At 41.0% G+C, this 20,875-nt stretch overlaps 1 protein-coding gene across 2 annotated transcripts in view; it reads right to left on the bottom strand.

Moving 5' to 3' along the window:
* The window catches only part of LOC129862333 (pleckstrin homology domain-containing family G member 7-like), a 30,420-nt gene extending 12,801 nt beyond the window's left edge, over nucleotides 1–17,619 (bottom strand). The window contains exons 1-10 of one of the 2 annotated variants that reach the window (XM_055933855.1): nucleotides 17,222–17,619; nucleotides 15,080–15,860; nucleotides 13,996–14,018; nucleotides 6,783–6,901; nucleotides 6,381–6,421; nucleotides 5,711–5,809; nucleotides 5,125–5,277; nucleotides 2,074–2,169; nucleotides 652–753; nucleotides 111–224 (exon numbers count right to left, since the gene is read on the bottom strand). In XM_055933855.1, coding sequence (XP_055789830.1) covers nucleotides 111–224; nucleotides 652–753; nucleotides 2,074–2,169; nucleotides 5,125–5,277; nucleotides 5,711–5,809; nucleotides 6,381–6,421; nucleotides 6,783–6,901; nucleotides 13,996–14,018; nucleotides 15,080–15,730 — 1,398 coding nt within the window. In that variant the 5' untranslated portion in view covers nucleotides 15,731–15,860; nucleotides 17,222–17,619. Of the gene's footprint in view, nucleotides 1–110; nucleotides 225–651; nucleotides 754–2,073; nucleotides 2,170–5,124; nucleotides 5,278–5,710; nucleotides 5,810–6,380; nucleotides 6,422–6,782; nucleotides 6,902–13,995; nucleotides 14,019–15,079; nucleotides 15,861–15,979; nucleotides 16,064–17,221 lie in introns of those variants that run through there. The other variant, XM_055933856.1, reaches the window with a different exon arrangement.
* Nucleotides 17,620–20,875: the final 3,256 nt, after the last annotated feature.

Raw genomic sequence — 20,875 nt, 5'->3', positions numbered from 1 at the left:
AAATTGTCAGCAAGCCCCAGTACAGGGCGACCTTGCCTCAACCAACCCGGATTTACAGTTCAAAATAAGCAGCGCTCGGCAGCTCCGGCCAGCAGTACAGTAGAGTGTACCTTAACGTAGGAGCCAAAGTCCTCTCTGTTCTTCAGGCTGCCCAGATAAAATAGTGCAGCGGAATAGTTGAGGCAGTACTTCTGCAGACAGTGGCATATGCTCTCCCGGAACGCCTGCCGACAGATAGAGATAGAGAGACGTAGTGGTTATCTAGCTAGCATAGAGAGAGACACAGAAAGCTGGGCCACAGGAAAAACAACTGAGATATGCATTCATATTGTACATTTCATGGAGGGAGATGAAGAGATGTACATCTAGTATATCATATTTGTGTATGTCATATTTTCAAACAATGATGTGGCTAATATTGAGGCTCCTGATTACTTCTGTACTAATTATTTAGTTATTTATTATAATATTTAATCAAAAGTGAGGATGCTGTTGAGTGTGTGTGTGTGTGTGTGTGTGTGTGTGTGTGTGTGTGTGTGTGTGTGTGTGTGTGTGTGTGTGTGTGTGTGTGTGTGTGTGTGTGTGTGAGAGAGAGAGAGAGAGCGAGCAAGAGAGTGTGTAAGTGTGCGTGCATGTGTCAGCTGTACCTACCTTAGTGAGAAGCTTTAGCAGGTTGGGCCCACCTCCTGCCACAGGGATCTCCCAGGACTCCTTGATGACACGCAGCAGGCTGGTGATGAAGCCAAAGCTCACCTGGGGAACAACACATCATATTACAGAGTCCACATAATGACTATTGCTGTGTAGTCATATACAGTTATTATTTTGGCTCTATACTCCGGAAGTTTGGATTTAAAATCAAACAGTGATCAAACAGGTATTTTCATCCATATCGGGTGAATCGTTTAGAAATTACAACACTTTTTGTACATAGATAGTGCCCCCATTTTAGAGGAACAAAAGTATTGGGACAAATTCACTTATATGTGTATTAAAGTCGTAAAAAGTTAAGTATTTTGGTCCCATATTCATAGCACACAAAGACTGCATCAAATTTGTTGGATGCATTTGCTGTTTGTTTTCTTTGTATTTCAGATTATTTTGTGCCCAATAGAAATGAATGGTAAATAATGTATTGTGTAATTTTAGAGTCACCTTTATTGTCAATAAGAATAGAGTATGTTTCTGACACTTCTATATTAATGTGGATACTACTATGATTACGGATAATCCTGAATGAATCGTGAATAATGATGCGTGAGAAAGTTGCTCCCCAAAATGGGGGACTATGTACAAAAGGTTCTGTGAAAGCTGAAGTCTGCACTTTAACCTCAGTCATGGATTGATTTAACAAAAAAAAGGTTTTTAAATATAGAGCCAAAAGAAGAAAAAATGCTTTACTGTCCCAATAATTACAGAGTATGATGGCATGATGGCAAGGACTGATAATTAAACCTCCAATGTCTCGCTTCAGTCACCTGCAGCTCTCTATTTTCTATTTTCTTCAGTAAACTAACCAGATGATGTGATATTATGAAAACTCAAACCTTTTAACATATACCCTAGAGTAAGATGATGTTGAAGATTTGATGTTGTGATGGGGAATATTTTGTGATTTATTTAGGAATTACATTTTGATATGTGGATAGCTTGTGGTACACCACCTCCCATCCAAGATCCAGTACCAAAAAACAATGCACATTCCCCTTTGACCCCTTCACTGTCATGGTCAGTTATCCCTCCGGGAGCTGGATAACTACTTTCCACACACTAGTGACTGCCTCACTGCCCCATGGTAGCATGCCATGGCCCTATCATCTTATCGTTCTGCATGGAAGACTCCACCCACTGCACCCATACAGGACCAGTTCTAATCTGATCTGGGTAGTGTTAGAGGGTGACCAGTGTGTTGGCATGGCGACAGCACTAAATAGAACACTAGCTATAACATAATAGGACACAATAATGATAGTTTGTGCTTTAATTATGTTGTAAACTCTTAACATGCCAAACAAATAAAGATATTTTAATCTAATCCAACCTATTGTAATATATGTATATATATGGTCTTACCAGACACAGCTCGTTGAGGTTGGCAAACAGCCTCCAGGAGTCCACGTCATGCAGGCAGTCCCTCATCTGCAGGTTGGTCAGCATGGCCAGAAACACCTGAGGGACACAATAGAAACACAAACAAACAAACACATTAGAAACACAAACAAATACATTTGAAGTACCAACACAAACACATTAGAAACACAAACAAATACATTAGAAATATCAACACAAACACATTAGAAACTCAAACAAATACACATTACAAACAAACAAAACACACACAAATATATTATACATTTTTTTTAAACAAACATTAGAAACACAAACAAACACATTTGAAAAGACAAACAAATGGGGTTAGATTTGTTTGTGCTGTATTCAATTGACTAGTAGAGAGGACAACGTAACATTTGATCACAATAAAGCTGAAGAAAGAGTTCCCCAACAAAGTATATTTTAAGAGGGGGCAGTTTGAAGTCAAAGGAACCATCACAACAGGACCTTGGCATTCACAAAGCCTCACAAAGCACAAGGTGTTGGGTGGCAGTGGTGCGGCGCCATTCCTATTCAAATGTGTGTATGTGCGTGTGTGTGTCAGGGTTTCCGTTAGGAAAATGTGTGTATGTGCGTGTGTGTGTCAGGGTTTCCGTTAGGAAAATGTGTGTATGTGCGTGTGTGTGTCAGGGTTTCCGTTAGGAAAATGTGGCGCTGGACATTTGACTGGCAGTATTTTAATTTACCAGACATTCGAGAAATCTACCATACTCATATGCATTGGAAACGTAACCTGATTAGGGCGTCCACCCCCGGTGCTCAGAATGACAGGAATCACATTTAGATTATGGTCATTAATATTAACAGAATATGCAACATGAGGATGCAGCGGCGTGTGTCCTTCTAAATTAAATCACATTTTATTTGTCGCATGCGCCGAATACAACAGGTGTAGACTTTGCCGTGAAATGATTACTTGCGAGCCCTTTCCCAACAATGCAGTTAAAAAGTAGAAAATGAACAACTAAATAAAAATAAATTAGTAACAAAAAAAAACTGGTGCGCACTTAGAAGATATTAGAATAACAGTTCACATTTACTTTTCCCCATCCAACAAAACAAAATCACTAGCCTATGTCAATCTATTATCACCCATAGTGGAAAAGTTTACCTATTCTATTTGCCAACTTGTCATTCTGTGCCAGGAAGAAATAGCCTAATCAAAACAGACTGGGACAGTTGTGGGACTATTGATCCCAAATTCATACAATCTGTAGGCCTAGGCTACATGAAAAACAAGAGCCTGATGCAACAGATCAGAACGTTTAGCTTAAAATGTTAATAAACTATTGTTTCTTCACATTATAAACACAGCAATGCGCACAACGCAGTAGGCTACGTGCAAATGTTCGTTCCATAATGCAATTAGCGGGAAAACACCATTGTCAAAAGTGCACCGCACATGCAAGCAGTTTCATGTGACAGAGATGAACATATCCTAGACATTTCGAAATCGCAGAGATCTAAAGATGCAAGAACTAGCATTGGTTGCTAATATGACTAGGATTGTGCCTTTGGCTTCTGGAAAATGAAAGAAAATTGATTTGAAAACCAAATGAACATGAGATACTGGTTTCAATGGCACATGGAAGTCTTTATAAAAGAATTGCCTCCAAGTTTTTATGGCCAGATTTTGGCTAAGCTACTTTGAAGCAAGGTTAAACATTGCTCATAATATAAAGTAAAACTTTCAGGTTTCAAACAATGAAGTAAATGTTTTCAAAATGCATACTGCCTCCAGCTCCTTGCAAAGTGTTGTGTGATGAGCTGAAGCCTGCCCACCGTTGTTGCCAAATGGGAAGCTTCAATTACCAGCTTAGAAAAACAAATATTAGCTCTTTTTAATTATGGCTATCAAACCTATTTTTTAACATGTGACTGCATTTAGAATTGTTGCGCAATGATTGGGTTTATAAAAGCACATGTTTATTTCAGCAACAAACAAGCTGTTTGAGGAGCTGTAGCAGCAGTTCTCGCGCTGTCTGACAGATTTTCCCCTCAAACAAGGCTCTGTATCTGTCACGATCGTTATAATGAGTGGACCAAAGCGCAGCGTGATCTGGGTTCCACATCTTTTTATTTCTAGGTGAAACTCACAGCAAAACAAAAACAATAAATCTCGAAATGTGACGCTAACAGGCAAAAGGGGAAATGGCTGCCTAAATATGATCCCCAATCAGAGACAACGATAAACAGCTGCCTCTGATTGGGAACCATACCAGGCCAACATAGAAATATAAATCACCTAGATGACCCACCCTAGTCACACCCCGACCTAACCAACATAGAGAATAAACATCTCTCTATGGTCAGTCTCTATGGTCAGGGCGTGACAGTATCTGTATGTGTGTGTGTGTGACAAATAAGATATATGACGACTAACGAAAATACACATGCGGCAATTTATCTCCACTAAATTAAGAAAATGTACCTATAGACCGATAAGCATGACCAGTCAAATGTAATTCCATCGACTGGTATTTGCATCAATTAATAGGCTAAAAAGCATTATTTTGCTATAGAATTGTTTGTCTTCTCCGGGACAATTGGCCGGCAATTACATTTTTTGGCTATTCATTTTTTTTATTGGCCAAAAGCCGGCTATTACCGGCTAACGGAAACCCTGGTGTGTGATTTGATTTGATTATTAGGATCCCCATTAGCCGATGCCAATGGCGACAGCTAGTCTTACTGGGGTCCGACATATAAACGAAAAAGACATTACAGACAAAATACTTTACAATTTACATACATTTAAAAACATGAACATGTTGTGTGTGTGTGCATCTATCAGTTACACATACATGCCAGTACATATACACAACAAGTAGTGTGTGTGTGTGTGTGTGTGTGTGTGTGTGTGTGTGTGTGTGTGTGTGTGTGTGTGTGTGTGTGTGTGTGTGTGTGTGTGTGTGTGTGTGTGTGTGTGTGTGTGTGTGTGTGTGTGTGTGTGTGTGTGTGTGTGTGAGAGAGAGAGAGAGAGAGAGAGGAGGCGTATATCAAGTAAGTCACCTCTTTGAGCACCATGAGCTGATCCAGGAAGTAAACACACTCGCTGGTGAAGAGTTCCCAGATGGCTTCATGTCTCTTGTAGTCCTGAGGGTCACTATCAGACTTCCGCTGAGACGAATCACAGTCCCTTAGGAACTCTTCTAGAGAACAATCCTGGAGATGGGAGAATAACAGACAGAGGGATGGTTGGATAGATGTTATTTGAATAATACACAAGAGTGATTAATTGTGGTTTTCGCCCGGCTAGGCTAGTGAGGTCATAAGTACGAGGCGACTGCATTCTGTAGTGTGTCTTGTTACTATGCCCAATCCTGTAACTTAAGTCTATTATCATCTGCTGTCTGTTAGAGTTTATAAGTGTACAGTTGTCATGTGCGTAGGCCAACAATAAAGTCTTGTTCCCGTCCATTGTGTAATTTATATGCTTCAGGGGCTTCGTTGTTCCTGACGTAATTCCTCGGAGCACTGACTCAATTATGACTGGATTCCAAGTTACAACACAGATATGTAACTATTAGATATTACACAGCTAAGAGGAAAAGGGGCTTATTCAGCATGGATCATATGTTCATATGGCTTTTCTCACCTTGTACTTCTGGAAGTCTGTGTTCCTCCAGTCTTGAATCTGTTCCGTCGAGAGATATTTCTCAATATCAGAGGCAGAGCATGTTCTCTTCCCTTTAGTCTGAGAGGAACAAATACAGGCTCAACGTCAAATGTTCCTTGGACAATCAATCAGGTTTTCCTACTATAGGTATGAGTGTTTGTTTGCCTAAGTGAAAATGTGAATGTGTGTATGTATACAGTAAAAGTGAGTGTGTACGTGTGTGTGTGTGTGTTGGCGCACGCATGTGTGCGTGCCCGCGTGTGCACGGTCATGCACTTATGGAAGTGAACAGTGGAACAGTGAACTACAGTATACACCAACAGTGTTTGTCCAAATATTTGCCCATCTATCTATCCGTCTGGCCAAACACATTTAACTAAATAATTGAGTTAGATTGAATTGGTTTGGCTCAGTGTTGTTGACTCATTATGAAATCTCAGGAGGCCATGAGAACAGAGGGGAGGAAAGCGTATTAATTAATGCTGTGATTAAAAGTGGGTCAGATAACAATGTCCTTAATTCCATTGCAGCTCGCCTGAGCACACTGGCAGCTTCACAGCCCTGGCAAACAAAACACAAACAACTAGGCTGTGGCAGGCTAGCTAGGGTGAGCAGCAGGGAGAAAACAACAAACAGACAGTACACCTACCGTGCTGCGTCTGGAGAAAGGCCACCTGGGTTTCTTGGTGTCTGTGGAAATTGAGAAAGTGGTATTGTGATTATCCTCAAAGGCCTGGCTTCATAGGTCTGCTGTTAAAAAATTTGTTCACACTCCAAAGGATATATGTAGACAGGATTTAAAAAATCCCAAGTGGTGGTAATAATAATAATGTGAAAATAGTTGATGAATAGTTGATGAATGTTGCTTATATTTGTGTAACAAGTGAGCTTCTGATGCAGTTACTAAAGTCATAGCAAGGTAACTGTAAAATAATAGCTATAAAAAAATAACACTGATCACTGAAGGCCTACAATCTGGACTTAAAAGCAATCAATAAGTTGTTAACAAAAATGTAGCAATAAAGTGCAGAAAAGCAGCTTCAGTGTTAACCTGAAAAGTTGGAGAGGTTTAGTAGGTCTGCCACCCCATTGGACACAAACAGGTCCCCCGGCGAAACATCCAATCCGGGCAGACTGACCACCACAGAACTCCGCCTCCTCTCCTGCAGTCTTGGGAACAAGGTATGAAGAGAGAGACAGTTTCTAGAACATTCTGACCAATAACAACCAATTTCTAGACCATTCTGATCAATAAGAGTCGGTTTCTATACAAAACTGACCAATAAGGCCCCATAGTATTTATTTTAAAAAATGTAGGGGGTAGATCAGCTTTAATATTCAAGATAGATTGTGGCTTCTATCAATGTAATTGTCTATTATTTGAAATATTGTCACGACTTCTGCCGAAGTTGGTCCCTCTCCTTGTTCGGCGGTCGACGTCACCGGCTTTCTAGTCACCACCGATCCATGTTTCATTTTCGTTTTGTTTTGTCTTCATTGTACACACCTGGTTTCCATTCCATAATAATGTTCCTTATTTAACCCTCTGGCTTCCCCTTTTGATTTGTGCGTGATTGTGTTTGTGAAGTGGTTCCGTGTACGTGTTCTGGATTGTTTATGTTTATCCTTGTTGGATTATTGTTGATATTGAGTAAAGATCGTGGCTTTACTCATACATGTGTCCTGCACCTGACTCCGCTTTATTCCATTCACCTGGAACACTGACAAATATATATATTAAAAAAAAAAAACATTGTTTTCCCCTAACCCTACCACCACCCCTCTCCTAATTGGAGTAAACTCATGTACAACAATACCCAGACTTCTACTTCCAGCTTATACATACTATATACATTTTATTTTACATTAGATATATTTTGTTTGTCCAAGGCCTTTCTAACTAGTGTGACGAACTGTATTTTAAGTGTGAGGTATACTGTATGTCAAAGTGACCTATATTTAAGTGATAATGCCCGAGAAGCCGTGTTTGGAAGATATCTTGGCACGGGTGTTGTTAGGCCGAGACGAAGTCGAGGGTTGTCAAACCGCACCAATATATCCTCCAAACACCGGCTTCTTGGGCATTATCACTTTTATACAACGTGTTACCAACATATTCAAATAATGATTTACATATTTTCATTAATGTAAGAGGTGCATAACTGGCTGCAGGGAAGTCAGGCGCAGAAGAGCAGAACTGGGTAATAACCGGAGCAGTTTAATGAGGCAAAACCGACGGCACCCAGAACAACAAAATATGGGTTGAAATAACACGTCGCAGACCAGTCTATAATGCACATACACTTTACAACAAACAATTCCACACACAGACATGGGGGGAACAGAGGGTTATATACACGTCACGTAATGAGGGAATGTAAACCAGGTGTGTGGGAAAACAAGACAAAACAAATGGAAAATGAAAGGTGGATCGGCGATGGCTAGAAGACTGGTGATGTCAACCGTCGAACGCCGCTCGAACAAGGAGAGGAACCGACAATTAAAAAGGTTAGATTCCAAGATGGCGGACTGAACATAGCGGTGCAGATTGTCTCAAAATAAAAACGCAATATTCAATATCTGTAAATTAGACTATATATTAGCACTTCATATACTCGTGGGTAATAACATTCAATCTGGATAGCAACACAAAACAAATCATAAGACTTGAGAAATGTATCGACAAATATTACGAAAACAAGCAACACTCAAACATAATGGACAGTAAACAAGGAGAATCAAACTCCCAAATTCTTGCAACCAATAGAATGCTATATATATGGGGGATACAACCTTCCCAGCTCTGCAGAGTTTGCTGCGAAGAGACAGAATCATTTGTTTTGGTCATGTCCATATGTAGCTTGTTTTTGGTCCCAGTCCCAGGAATGGCTGAAGAATTGCAACATTTAACTGTAGCTAACTCTGCAGATCGCCCTACTGGGTGATCTGAAAGGTCATAGTCAATCGATCAATAATATAATAATACTTCTAGCAAAAATGTTGAATTTTTAATTTACAATCTGTAGAAATTATGAGAATAGAAAGGTCAGCACTTTTGTGAAACATCACAGCAAAGTAGATAATAGCTAATAGATAGATGGGAGGGGTTGAATGGAGCTGAAGGTTGGGAATAATAACGACTAATAACAACAAGATAACTAATGTAAAACATACTGTGTCTGTAAAAAGTATACAGGTTCAGAACGTTTGTGAAATAAATAGATGGGAGAGGTTGAGGTGAGAGGAAGGACAGGAGTGAAAACAAACAAAAAATAACTATTGTAAAATAGACTGTGCCCATAAAATGTATATAGAAGTAGAAGCCTAAGGTTGTTGTTCACTAGTTTACTCCAATTAAGGGGGGGATAGAAAATAATAAAGGGAAATATATTTTTTAAAAGATGTATATATATATGTACATTTGAAGTTGGAAGTTTACATACACTTAGGTCGGAGTCATTAAAACTCTTTTTTCAACTAATCCACAAATTTCTTGTTAACTACTGTATAGTTTTATAGTTTTGGCATGTCTACTTTGTGCATGACACAAATAATTTTTCCAAATATTGTTTACAGACAGATAATTTCACTTATAATTCACTGTATCACAATTCCAGTGGGTCAGAAGTTTACATACACTAAATTGACTGTGCCTTTAAACAGCTTGGACAATTCCAGAAAATGGTGTCATGGCTTTAGAAGCTTCTGATGGGCTAATTGATATCATTTGAGTCAATTGGAGGTGTACCTGTGGATGTGTTTCAAGGCCTACCTTCAAACTCAGTGCCTCTTTGCTTGACATTATGGGAAAATCAAAAGAAATCAGCCAAGACCTCAGAAAAATATCTGGAAAGACTGAAAACTGAACCCCCCCCCCCCCCCCCCCCCCCCCCCCCCAAAAAAAAAAAAGACTGAAAACTAGCTGCACTTCGTTTTGTTTTACCTTTTCTCAATTGACATTTTTTTGTATAAAATGATGCCAGCTGATTCATGATTTCAACTGGCTGAGAAACACTGCCTGCCTGTATGTTTTGTTCCGACTACCGACACGTTCATTACTATGGGACAGCTGGAGATCGAATTTGAATATTGAAACAATGTTGCAAATGTCGGAGACAGACAGCAAGGTTTATACAAATCTCCGCGGTTGAAACTTAATGTTAGTCTCAAAGAAATGTGAGATAATGTCTAGATGATTTTTTATAGTGGAGATCAAGTATATAAATTGCCTGGCTGGGCTGATGAGACAGTGGATTGCGCATTCAGATGGGACAGAGTAAATAGGCATTTAAAAGTCATAGATTTAGCCGGTGGTAACTTGTGGAATAGACAACGGCTGGAATGCGGATTTAACCCATCAGCATTCAGGATTAGATCCACACATCATATAAAGGTATAACAACAACAATGCTTTATGACGTAATAAGAGAAGGTGTAATACAAGGTGAGCAATACAGTATGTCAAAGGGAGGTACAGTATAAATGATACAGGTGTAATAACGAACACGAGTAATGGCGTAACAAATTAGCTAATGTATATTTAACAACATAATGGAACAGAATCAACAGGCACAGAATATTCTCACAGTATTTGCCAAGAAGACGGTTTAACAGGAAATATCAGAATTCCTTTTGGCATTTCTACATTGATGAAATACCATATGCACTCACTGCACTGTGAACTAGCAAGTGCATGAGGGTTTGTGGTAAACATTACCGTAAAGCGCCTGCGCACATGTGTGAGCGTGTGTTTGTGCTTTTATAGTCCTTAGCTCTTCTGTCAGAGGAAGAAACTAAAGCATTGCCAGACCCAAGACAGGAAAATCACTATACTGCCTTTTCGTCCCAGGCAGTGCTGGAACAGCCACTATTCTCAACTGTTTTCACGTCATCCCTTTGTGTTGTTGTTGAGGGTGAACTGCAGCTACACGCAGAAGGCAAATATCCAAATGACAAATTCAAATCATACAGAATGAATGGATTAGTGATTGCCAATTAATGAATGTATGTATTTACATCTTATGCATTCGTTATGTTGTGTGCTATGGTAATATAAAGTATGTACCTACTTGAATTGACTTCCTTACCACTGCATAAATACACTGAGTGTACAAAACATTAAGGACACCTTCCTAAAATGTAGTTGCACCCCCCCTTTTTGCCCTCGGAACAGCATCAATTCGTTGGGGCATGGACTCTACAAGATGTCAAAGCGTTCCACATGGATGCTGGCCCATGTTGACTCCAATGCTTCCCATAGTTTTGTCAAGTTGGATGGATGTCCTTTGGGTGGTGGACCATTTTTGATACACATGGGAAACTGTTGAGCGTGAAAAACCCAGTAGCGTTGTAGTTCTTGACACAAACCTATTAACATACCCTGTTCAAGGGCACTTAAATCTTTTGTCTTGCCCATTCACCCTCTGAATGGCACACATACACAATCCATGTCTCAATTGTCTAAAGGCTTAAAAGTCTTTCTTTAACCTGTCTCCTCCCCTTCATCTACACTGATTGAAGTGGATTAAACAAGTACAATCAATAAGGGATCATAGCTTTCACCTGTATTCACCTGGTCATTCTATATCATGGAAAGAGCAGGTGTCCTTAATGTTTTGTCCACTCAGTGTATGTACACACTCTATAAAACCAACCACAGTAGCTACCTCTGACTGAGTTTACAAGATAGATTTCAGTTGTCTTTCCGGGGGAATAGTGAGAGGAGTAATGATGAGCCAAATAACAACCTGATAGGCTGGTCTTTAGCCATTCAGTTTAACACTCACTACCAGTGCTGTGACTAGACTAGACTACTCACTGGCTTTATAGCTTTCATAGTGAGGTCTTGATTAACTATCTCTCCAGTTGCTCTATTAAACTAAAAGCTCATGGGTTTAGTTAATGTACCCATGATTCCAGACTTTTTTGTATTTTTTATTCGTTCCTAATAGCTGAGTAATTAATGACAATTTAGAGTATAGTAACGTTAGACTAGGGTTACGTGAGACACAATCCAGTGTTTGAATGAAGACAGAGTAAAACATACTCAATCATTTAGGATTTTTTTCAGAATGTGAATGGTGTTATAATTTTGTTATCATGTATACTGCACCATAAGTTACACTTGGAGTACAGACTTTCGCTGTGCTTGGTGAAAGGTTATCTAGAAATGATGACACCATAAGGAAGACAAACAGCTGAAAATCAAAGGCTGTTTATGATGGCGTAAACAGAACCCACAAACAGGAACAGTTATACAACTACAGGGAACGGAAGTATGTTGGTTCTTGATTTTATTTTATGGTCTGTTACCAAAATGTCTCACCCTATCCAAAAAAGTCTACCCATTGTCATTCTCCTTGGATTGTATGGATGTCCTCAGGAAACTGCTGTGCATCTGTAACGGTATGCTTATATAACCAGCTGTACTTATCTTATGTAAACCACCAACAGAAGAGTGACTGACTGGAGTGTAGGTGAGGTGCAGCAAGCCAATGTGTACACCTCAACGGTGTCCTTCTGTAAGTGTACAATGAGACCCGAGTAATGTGGAATGTTAGTTCTCCCCTGGCCACTCCCCTGGCCGCCTCAGCACAGATAATACCTCTGAGTGCAACTACTGTTCTTTGTCCTCTCTAGGACTATCTTCTCTTTAGTAAACTAATATCAGTCATGGTAGTGTGGACCCTGGCGCATCTTATGGGCCTTATATGTATAGGCACACAAAGGGGGCTGAGTTAACAATACATAGCTCAGTTGGTAGAGCATGGCGCTTGTTACACCAGGGTAGTGGGTTCGATTCCCAGGACCACCCATACGTAAAATGCATGCAACCATAACTGTAAGTTGCTTTGGATAAAAGCAACTGCTAAATGGCATATATTATATATTATAGTTAACCAGCACCTTGAGCAGGCTATACGTCTTACAGTAAATGCAAGTGGATGATGATGGTGGTGGTGGTGGAAGAGTACTGCATGAGGATCTGTCAAAAACAGTTCAGCACTAATTGCAGTTTATTTCCAAGCAGGTCACAAAGACATCATGTCTCATTGTGGCCAGTCAGAATGCCCTCTGTGCTTCAGCCCCTCTGCCACTGAGTCGAGCCCCTGCAAAGAGGGGCACTTCGTCCCCCAAACCACCCCCCTGCAGCAAAATAATGATGCCCGAAAACAAAGCGGTTCTGACCAATGGTCTTGCTGATCCCTGCCAACATGTGGGGGATGGTGCTAGGGTGTAACTATAATAATTACAAGGACAATAGCTGCCTAATTATCCAGTAGAAGAGCCTTGCCTGGGCGGCCCATTAGGAGGGGTGGTGGAACTGCTGGCAGTCGAGGAAAAACAGCATAAATGAGGACTAGTCTCGTCCACACTAATAGATGTAGGATGCTAATTTGATCACCCTGTTGCATGAAAACTTTGTGTATTTTAAGGTTTAAAAAGGTTTTTGAAGATTGTAATTTCCACTTTGAATTTTTTCCCTTATGAAAAATGTATTATATTAATTATAATCCACATAATAATTCACATTCCTGTTGCTGTATGATTATTTTCCTGCTGTACCAAACTGTCTCAAATTAAGATCTTACATCTGTAACCATGGGACTCTCATAACTACACCCACTGAGCTTATGCTGCTCTGCAAACAGTTTCACCAACAAACCCAAAGCACAACGAATATACAATGGAGCTCCCTCTACTCTGGGTCCAATCTTATTTTGCCGTTGAGTGCCAAATGTCCAATGAGCAGATGTAATTCAGGCAACAAGGCCCAGCTTGGGGACATTTTTCCCTCAAGGTGTTTCCATACAAACAAACAAACTCCCGGGATCACTGGAACGGTGAACAAATGAGAGATAGCAAAAGAAAGGAACAACACGGTTTAGGATGCAATCATGCAAATTAGAACGTTTGGCTCAAAAATAGTTTGTTCACTGAATGGAGAGAAAGTGGAATTGTCTCTGTTTTGGTCCCATTCGTGCTGGGTTGTATTCATTAGGGCACACCATAGCAAAACATTTTGCAACGGAAAACAGTCAGTTTTGTTCCGTTTGGAGCCTAATGAATACAACCCTGGTTTCCTATATGTGTGCCATAGTTCAGAGTTAGTTGGTTATAGGCAAATTCCCCTCCTGCCATGCAAATAATGTCCAGGTAGTATATGGTAATTGCAGGCCACAGTGTAGGTATTTTTGCCTAAACCAAGTGGGGACACAGATAACACTCAAATCACTCTGTGGACTTGCGGGTGGCAGACCTACCTATTATGGCAAGCCTCCTTGTCCTGTAAAAAGAGACAAAGGCAGCTTGGTTAGGATAATTATGTTGAAAATGGCTTGTTATAAAACAGATACTAATGTGAAAGGGCAAACACATAGACAGTGAACAATAGGACAGGATATCTACTGGATCTAAACATTAGGGGTTGGTTTCTCTGGCACAGATTAACCTTACTCTTGGCCTAAGAAGTACATTCAACAGAGAATCTCAATTGAACATGCTTTTTAGTGCAGGACTAGGTTAATCTGGGTCCGGGTTAACCAGCCCTAGAAGGTCAATGATGATTTAAGAACCTTGAGTGTGATGGACTTGAGAAACTGAAGGCCCTGGCTGATTTCAAAGGTGTAGAAACTCTTGCAGAATACATAACACTAAATCAACATTACACAGGCCTCCTGCTCATACATAACATGGATATATCACTTTCAAACAAACAAAACATTTCAATCTCTTGAAAAAATATTATCTAGAGAAATGTCAAAAGTGTTTTCATATGGTCGTTAGAATTTGAATAGCCCGATTAGCCCTTGACTATCTACAGAGAATGTTGGGACTCTATTGAGAATGGCCGGGTAAAATGCTGGGAGCCCAATGAATAGATCCCCCCCATTAATTTATCCTAATGCCTACTGACATCTCTATTACTGCTGACAGTGGTGAATAGGAGGCCTGTGGAGGAGCCTTGCTGCCTTGCTCTGTGTGTGTGTGTGTGTGTGTGTGTGTGTGTGTGTGTGTGTGTGTGTGTGTGTGTGTGTGTGTGTGTGTGTGTGTGTGTGTGTGTGTGTGTGTTGTGAGGGCTTGCTGGGTGGTGGGGCTGTGCTGAGCTGTCAGTGCATTTACTGCTGATTCATTTGCAGTCAAAAGCTGACTGTGAGCAGCCACCACAGGAAGCCAGGGAGAATGAGGGGGAGATGGCTGTTACCCAGGAGGAATGTGGTGTAGCTACTGGCTATCTGCTTTATAAGGCTCAGATTTAAAAAAAATATATATGATAAAGCCACAGTGTGGCCACCATTCATGCTCAAATGAAAGTTCACCATTTTGGTGATCATAACATTAACTCACCTGATCATCGCTATCATCAGGAAATGCAAAGTCTTTACTAACACTTTGCACACTCCGTGCACCCAGAGATCCTTGTCTCGTGCAAGTAATACCATTGTCAAAAGTCTTTGATCTATGCGATCTGCTTTTCCCCCAGCCTGCGGATGAATTGGGCAGATTATCGAGATCGTTTTCTCCAACGGGAGGGGGGCTGGCCGCCAGCGGAGACTTGTGCCTTTGTACTGGGGAGAGGGGACTCAACGGGGACGGTGTATCTTCCATACCCGACTCTTCCTGTGTGCTGTCCATTCTCACAAGGTCCCGGAAGTCCACCTGCGGACGTCGCGTGCTCCTCATCCTCCTCAAGGTCGGGGAGGTGGAGATGCGAGCCGGGGCTTGTCGGTCAAACTGGGTGAGCAAGCCGTCTGCCTCGACCAAAGACGTGTGTTTCAGTTTGGAGTGCGTTCTGGCCAAATCTATATGCATGATAAAGGGGTTACTGGTCTGCGTCTCCTTTTCCTCTGTGGGTTTTGAAACAGTTTGCGTTTCGACATTGGTCACAACCGTCACTTCCATGTTCTCGTTCTCTAGCCACTCAATGTAACTCCAGTCCAAGCTTTTCTCTGCGTCCTGGCCATTCTCGCCCACTATAACCTGTTTCAGCATAGACATCTTGCGCAAGACGGCATTGTAGGCCTAATTATGTCAGGAAAATAGTGTTCCGTTGGTCCTTTTTTCCCAGGTGTGTTGGGGTCAGATCATCCACTGGCAGTTTAGCAGCAACGACGTTTCAGAGACGTTTCTGTGGAATAAAAATGTATCTGCATTAGGTCTAATACAATAAATAGCCTACAAAATACAAAGCAGTCTAGGCGAGCCGTCAAGTCATAATCTTTTTTGTTCAGAGTTCAGTCCACTCACGTTGTGAAACAGTGAAATTATGGATTTGAAAGCTGCTTCTTTTGCCGGCAGAGGGTGGGGGTAGGGGAAGTTCCCACTAAGCACTGACCTACGCATAGCCACGGGAAGGTGTTTGGGTGTGGGGGTGCTGTAGAACGTATTTGTTGTGCCCGCGTTGTAGGTGGTTATATCGGTCCGCTAATACAGGACTAGTAAAGGACCACCTCACTACTTTTGTGAAAATTTAAAAAAAAATATATATGTTTTTGTTTTTGGGGGGGTCCTACTTCCCGTGGCTATCGACCGACGCCAACTCTTTTTTTGGTCCTGTCCAGACCTCCTTTTTTTCCCTTGCATTTTTGTTGTGGTCTGGACTGGCCTTGAATTCAATGTCAATGGACGCTGATTTTTTCTGAAGAATCTCAAATATACAATATATTTTGATTTGTTTAACTGCTTTTTGGGGTACTACATGATTCCATATGTGTTATTTCATAATGTTGATGTCTTCACTATTATTCTACAATGTAGAAGAAAAAGAACTTGAATGAGTAACGTTAGGTGTTCTAAAACGTTTGACCGGTAGTGTATTTTAGACATCTTTTCAATGTACTTTTGCTTACTGGGTTATCTTACAGTTGGTGTTCATAATATACTATAGATACAATCTCTAACAAGTTTCAAGACTACAGTTGCCCGTAAAAACCTGTAGTTTTACCTTCCTCATTGTCAATAGCTATGGGGTTTAAAAGTCTACTTATAACAACCCAAAGGTTTTATTGTTGAATACAGCGCAACAGTTTAACTGTGACGCTGCATTACTGCAACATTGTATCAGTTCAGTGTCACGCCTTGGCAGTTTATAGCTTGGGAAAAGGACAGTACAAGACCCCCATGCACCTGATCCAACTTTCCCATACTAGTCATTATGGAAACAAATTTAGACTTTTACAATGGCCTCTCCAGGCCATGTAAAGTGCTATTTAATCAACTCATGTAGGATTGTTTCATTAGAATTCCCAACAGTAAAATGATTTAGTGACTGATTAGCTCTCTGTTGTTGTTGCGGTGTGCGGGCTGCAGAAGAGCACCCGCACGCACACCCACGAGGTGAATGCCGTGGGGGAAACATTATAAACTATGCCTAGATTATCTAGACTACAATTATTATTAACCAACGATAGGCTAAATAATAACAAACTATTCACATGACAAAAGTTAAAAAGGAGTCGAATGAAGAAGAGCAAAGCTCTGTTTACTCACGGCCGTGTGTCCAGTCTCCACAATGAATCATCCGCTGCGCTTGTGCTGTAGCGACGATTTAGGAGTGCTGCGCTCGGGGTTGCTCTGTCATGTCAATGTGACCGCCCTGGGAAACAAAGTGGAGCCAACTCCTGGCACTAGTCTCCGCCGCTGTTCTTTATGTGCCGTTTTACAGGACAAAGCTCAAAGAGATTTATTTGTGGAATGCCTGGGAAAGATTTCGTGCATGCGTGCCCAATTGTTTCCTACTCGAAATGTAAATGTGTTATGAGTCAATTAGAAAGCTTAGTTCAGACAATGAATAGGTCCGCGATGTTATTGTGGCAACCAGTATAATTCGTGGCTTGGACTGGACTAAAAGAGGGTTAAAATTTAGTCATTTTTATCCAGCATCCTGAGGTGAAGCAAAGGTGTGTGTGTGAGTGTGTGTGTGTGTTTATGTGTGTGTGTTTATGTGTGCGTGTGTGCGTGTGTGTGTGTGTGTGTGTGTGTGTGTGTGTGTGTGTGTGTGTGTGTGTGTGTGTGTGTGTGTGTGTGTGTGTGTGTGTGTGTGTGTGTGTGTGTGTGTGTGTGAACAAAGAATGCCATAGTCCAAAAATCCTATAGGATTAGTTGTTTATTTTCAGAATCCTATTGGACTACTTCTTTCCAATTAGAAATCAAAAGTAATCCTAGTGGTTCCTATAGGTTTTGTAGGTTTTTGTCACCCCAGTCAGAATCTTATTTCGAAAAGTTTTTTCTTATGCACCCATTAAATTATAGTTTGTTGTACTTTGTTCCAGTACAATACAACAACATTGATTACAACATTTTCATTGATTTGAATAAAAAAAAACGGTTCTATATTCATTTTGGTTTTATTCACCACCACAATATGGGAGTGATTCAAGGCTGCCAGGTAATTTGCAGTATGACCAATAGTACAGGACACCTTTTTTTGATTTGATTCTTATTCATGCAACTTCTTGTCTTTCAGTTAGACATCACAATATGCCATACAATACTATATACAATGTTACAATAACAAGATTTTGGGGGGTTGTCCTCTTAGAATGGACAGCATCTTTACATTGCTTATATGCAAATAAAAAGTAGAAGGAAAATAAATGTTTTGGTAGAGTAAGATATGAGCATTACTTTCATTTCATATATAATAGTCAGCTATGCACACAAAAAAGAGAATGTTTCTTTTACCCTCTTTATGTTGGGATAGGGAGAGGAAACCCTAACCCTAACCCTAACCCTAACTCCCCCAAATCATTCGCTCCCAGGGTTGTATCCCCTCTCCCGCCTTCCTCCCTCCCCCAAGAGCTGTCCCTCCCACCCTCCCCATCAATAGAAGGTGCTCCCTCCCCATCCTCCCCATCTCCCTCCTGGATGGAACTACCAGTGCCCACCTAGTGACCTCTTGGCACACCTGATCCAGGTTTTATAAAACATTTAAATAGAAATATGATGAACTGTGTCACATTAAGTTGAAATCAAATTGTTCACACCATTATCCCAGAAACCCTAGACCCACTCCAATTTGCATACCGCCCCAACCGATCCACAGAGGATGCTATCTCTATTGCACTCCACACTGCTCTTTCCCACCTGGACAAAAGAAACACCTATGTGAGAATGCTATTCATTGACTACAGCTCAGCATTCAACACCATGGTGTCCTCAAAGCTCATCACTAAGCTAAGGACCCTGGGACTAAACACCTCCCTCTGCAACTGGATCCTGGACTTCCTGACAGGCAGCCCCCAGGTGTTAAGGGTAGGGAACAGCACATCCGTCACGCTTATCCTCAACATGGGGGCCCCTCAGGGGTGCGTGCTCAGTCCCCTCCTGTACTCCCTGTTCACTCATGACTGCATGGTCAGGCACGACTCCAACACCATCATCAAGTTTGCAGATGACACAACAGTGGTAGGCCTGATCACCGACAATGATGAGACAGTCTATAGGTAGAAGGTCAGAGACCTGGTCGTGAGGTGCCAGGACAACAACCTCTCCCTCAACGTGATCAATACAAAGTAGATGATTGTGGATTACAGGAAAAGGAGGACCGAGCACGCCCCTATTGTCATCGACGGGGCTGTAGTGGAACAAGTTGAGAGCTTCAAGTTCCTTGGTGTCCACATCACCAACAAACTATCATGGTCCAAACACACTAAGACAGTTGTGAAGAGGACACGACAAAGCCTATTCAGGAAACTGAAAAGATTTGGCATTGGTCCTCAGATCCTCAAAAGGTTCTACAGCTGCACCATCGAGAGCATCCTGACTGGTTGCATCACTGCCTGGTATGGACACTGCTCGGCCTCCGACCGCAAGGCACTACAGAGGGTAGTGCATACGGCCCAGTACATCACTAGGGCAAGGCTTCCTGCCATCCAGGACCTCTATATCAGGCGGTGTCAGAGGAAGGCCCTAAAAATTGTCAAAGACTCCAGCCACCGTAGTCATAGACTGTTCTCTCTGCTACCGCACGACAAGCGGTACCAGAGCGCCAAGTTGAGGTCCAAAAGGCTTCTTAACAGCTTCTACCCCCAAGCCATAAGACTCCTGAACAGCTAATCAAAGGGCTACCCAGACCCGTCTTTTACGCTGCTGCTACTCTCTGTTTATAATCTATGCATAGTCACTTTAACTCTACCTACATGTACATATTACCTCAATTACCAAAACTAACCAGTGCCCCAGCACATTGACTCTGTACCAGTACTCCCTGTATTGTTATTTTACTGCTGTTGTTTAATTATTTGTTACTTTTATTTTTTATTTTCTATTTTTTATTTATCCTTTTTTTTTTTACCTAACACTTATTATTTTTTAAAATCTTAACTTTTTAAAGCATTTGTTGTTAAGGGCTTGTAAGTAAGCATTTCACTGTAAGGTCTACTACACCTGTTGTATTTGGCGCATGTGACAAATACAATTTGATTTGATTTGATATGCTTTTTGACTGTGATGCCACATAGCACACCTTTTTGACAGAAATGTAAACAAAATTGCAGACAATCTCAGTATGTTTCACAGCTATTGTTGTTGCAGTTGGCACAATAACTTTAATCTGTGACGCAGATGCACCAGAAGCAAATGTTTATTCACGTTGTGTTCCTTGGACCTTTAGGGGGATGGGGCTGCATGAGATAGCTACTGGGTAGAGGGTACATTGCCGGCGGTTCCCACCTATAGGGTCATCATCTCAAGTGGCAAGGGTTGCAGTTCAATAGTGGTTGCTTATGCTGGTATTATACTTCACGTGTCCACTGTCCATCTTCATAGATAATTGTCTGAGAGGTTTGGAGGGTTGGTGCTTGTAGTATCCTTAAAGGCTTCTTAGAATTACGACTCATGAGACTTAAGTACGGTTTAGTATTTAATTGTAACTTAGAAATACATTCTCTTATGCACCTGGCTTAAACTACCTGAAGCTTTCTTAATCATAGTTAAATAGGCAGACATAGGAAATAGCTACGGATAGCGGGAAGCAAACCCCCGTCTTGAGTCAATACTGCCATCTTTTGGTAAACATAAATATACCAGGTTACTACATTCCCCCCTTTTAAAGCTAATAACCCAATTTAATTCCTTTCTGAGCTATGCTATATTCTTATTTACATTTTTTCAAAAATGATCTCCTTTAGGATCTGAAAAAGT

This window comes from Salvelinus fontinalis, chromosome 9 (genome assembly GCF_029448725.1).
Source record: "Salvelinus fontinalis isolate EN_2023a chromosome 9, ASM2944872v1, whole genome shotgun sequence".
Taxonomy (NCBI): Eukaryota; Metazoa; Chordata; class Actinopteri; order Salmoniformes; family Salmonidae; genus Salvelinus; species Salvelinus fontinalis.
Note: the sequence above shows the minus strand (reverse complement) of the source record. Positions and strands in the feature narration are given on the sequence as shown.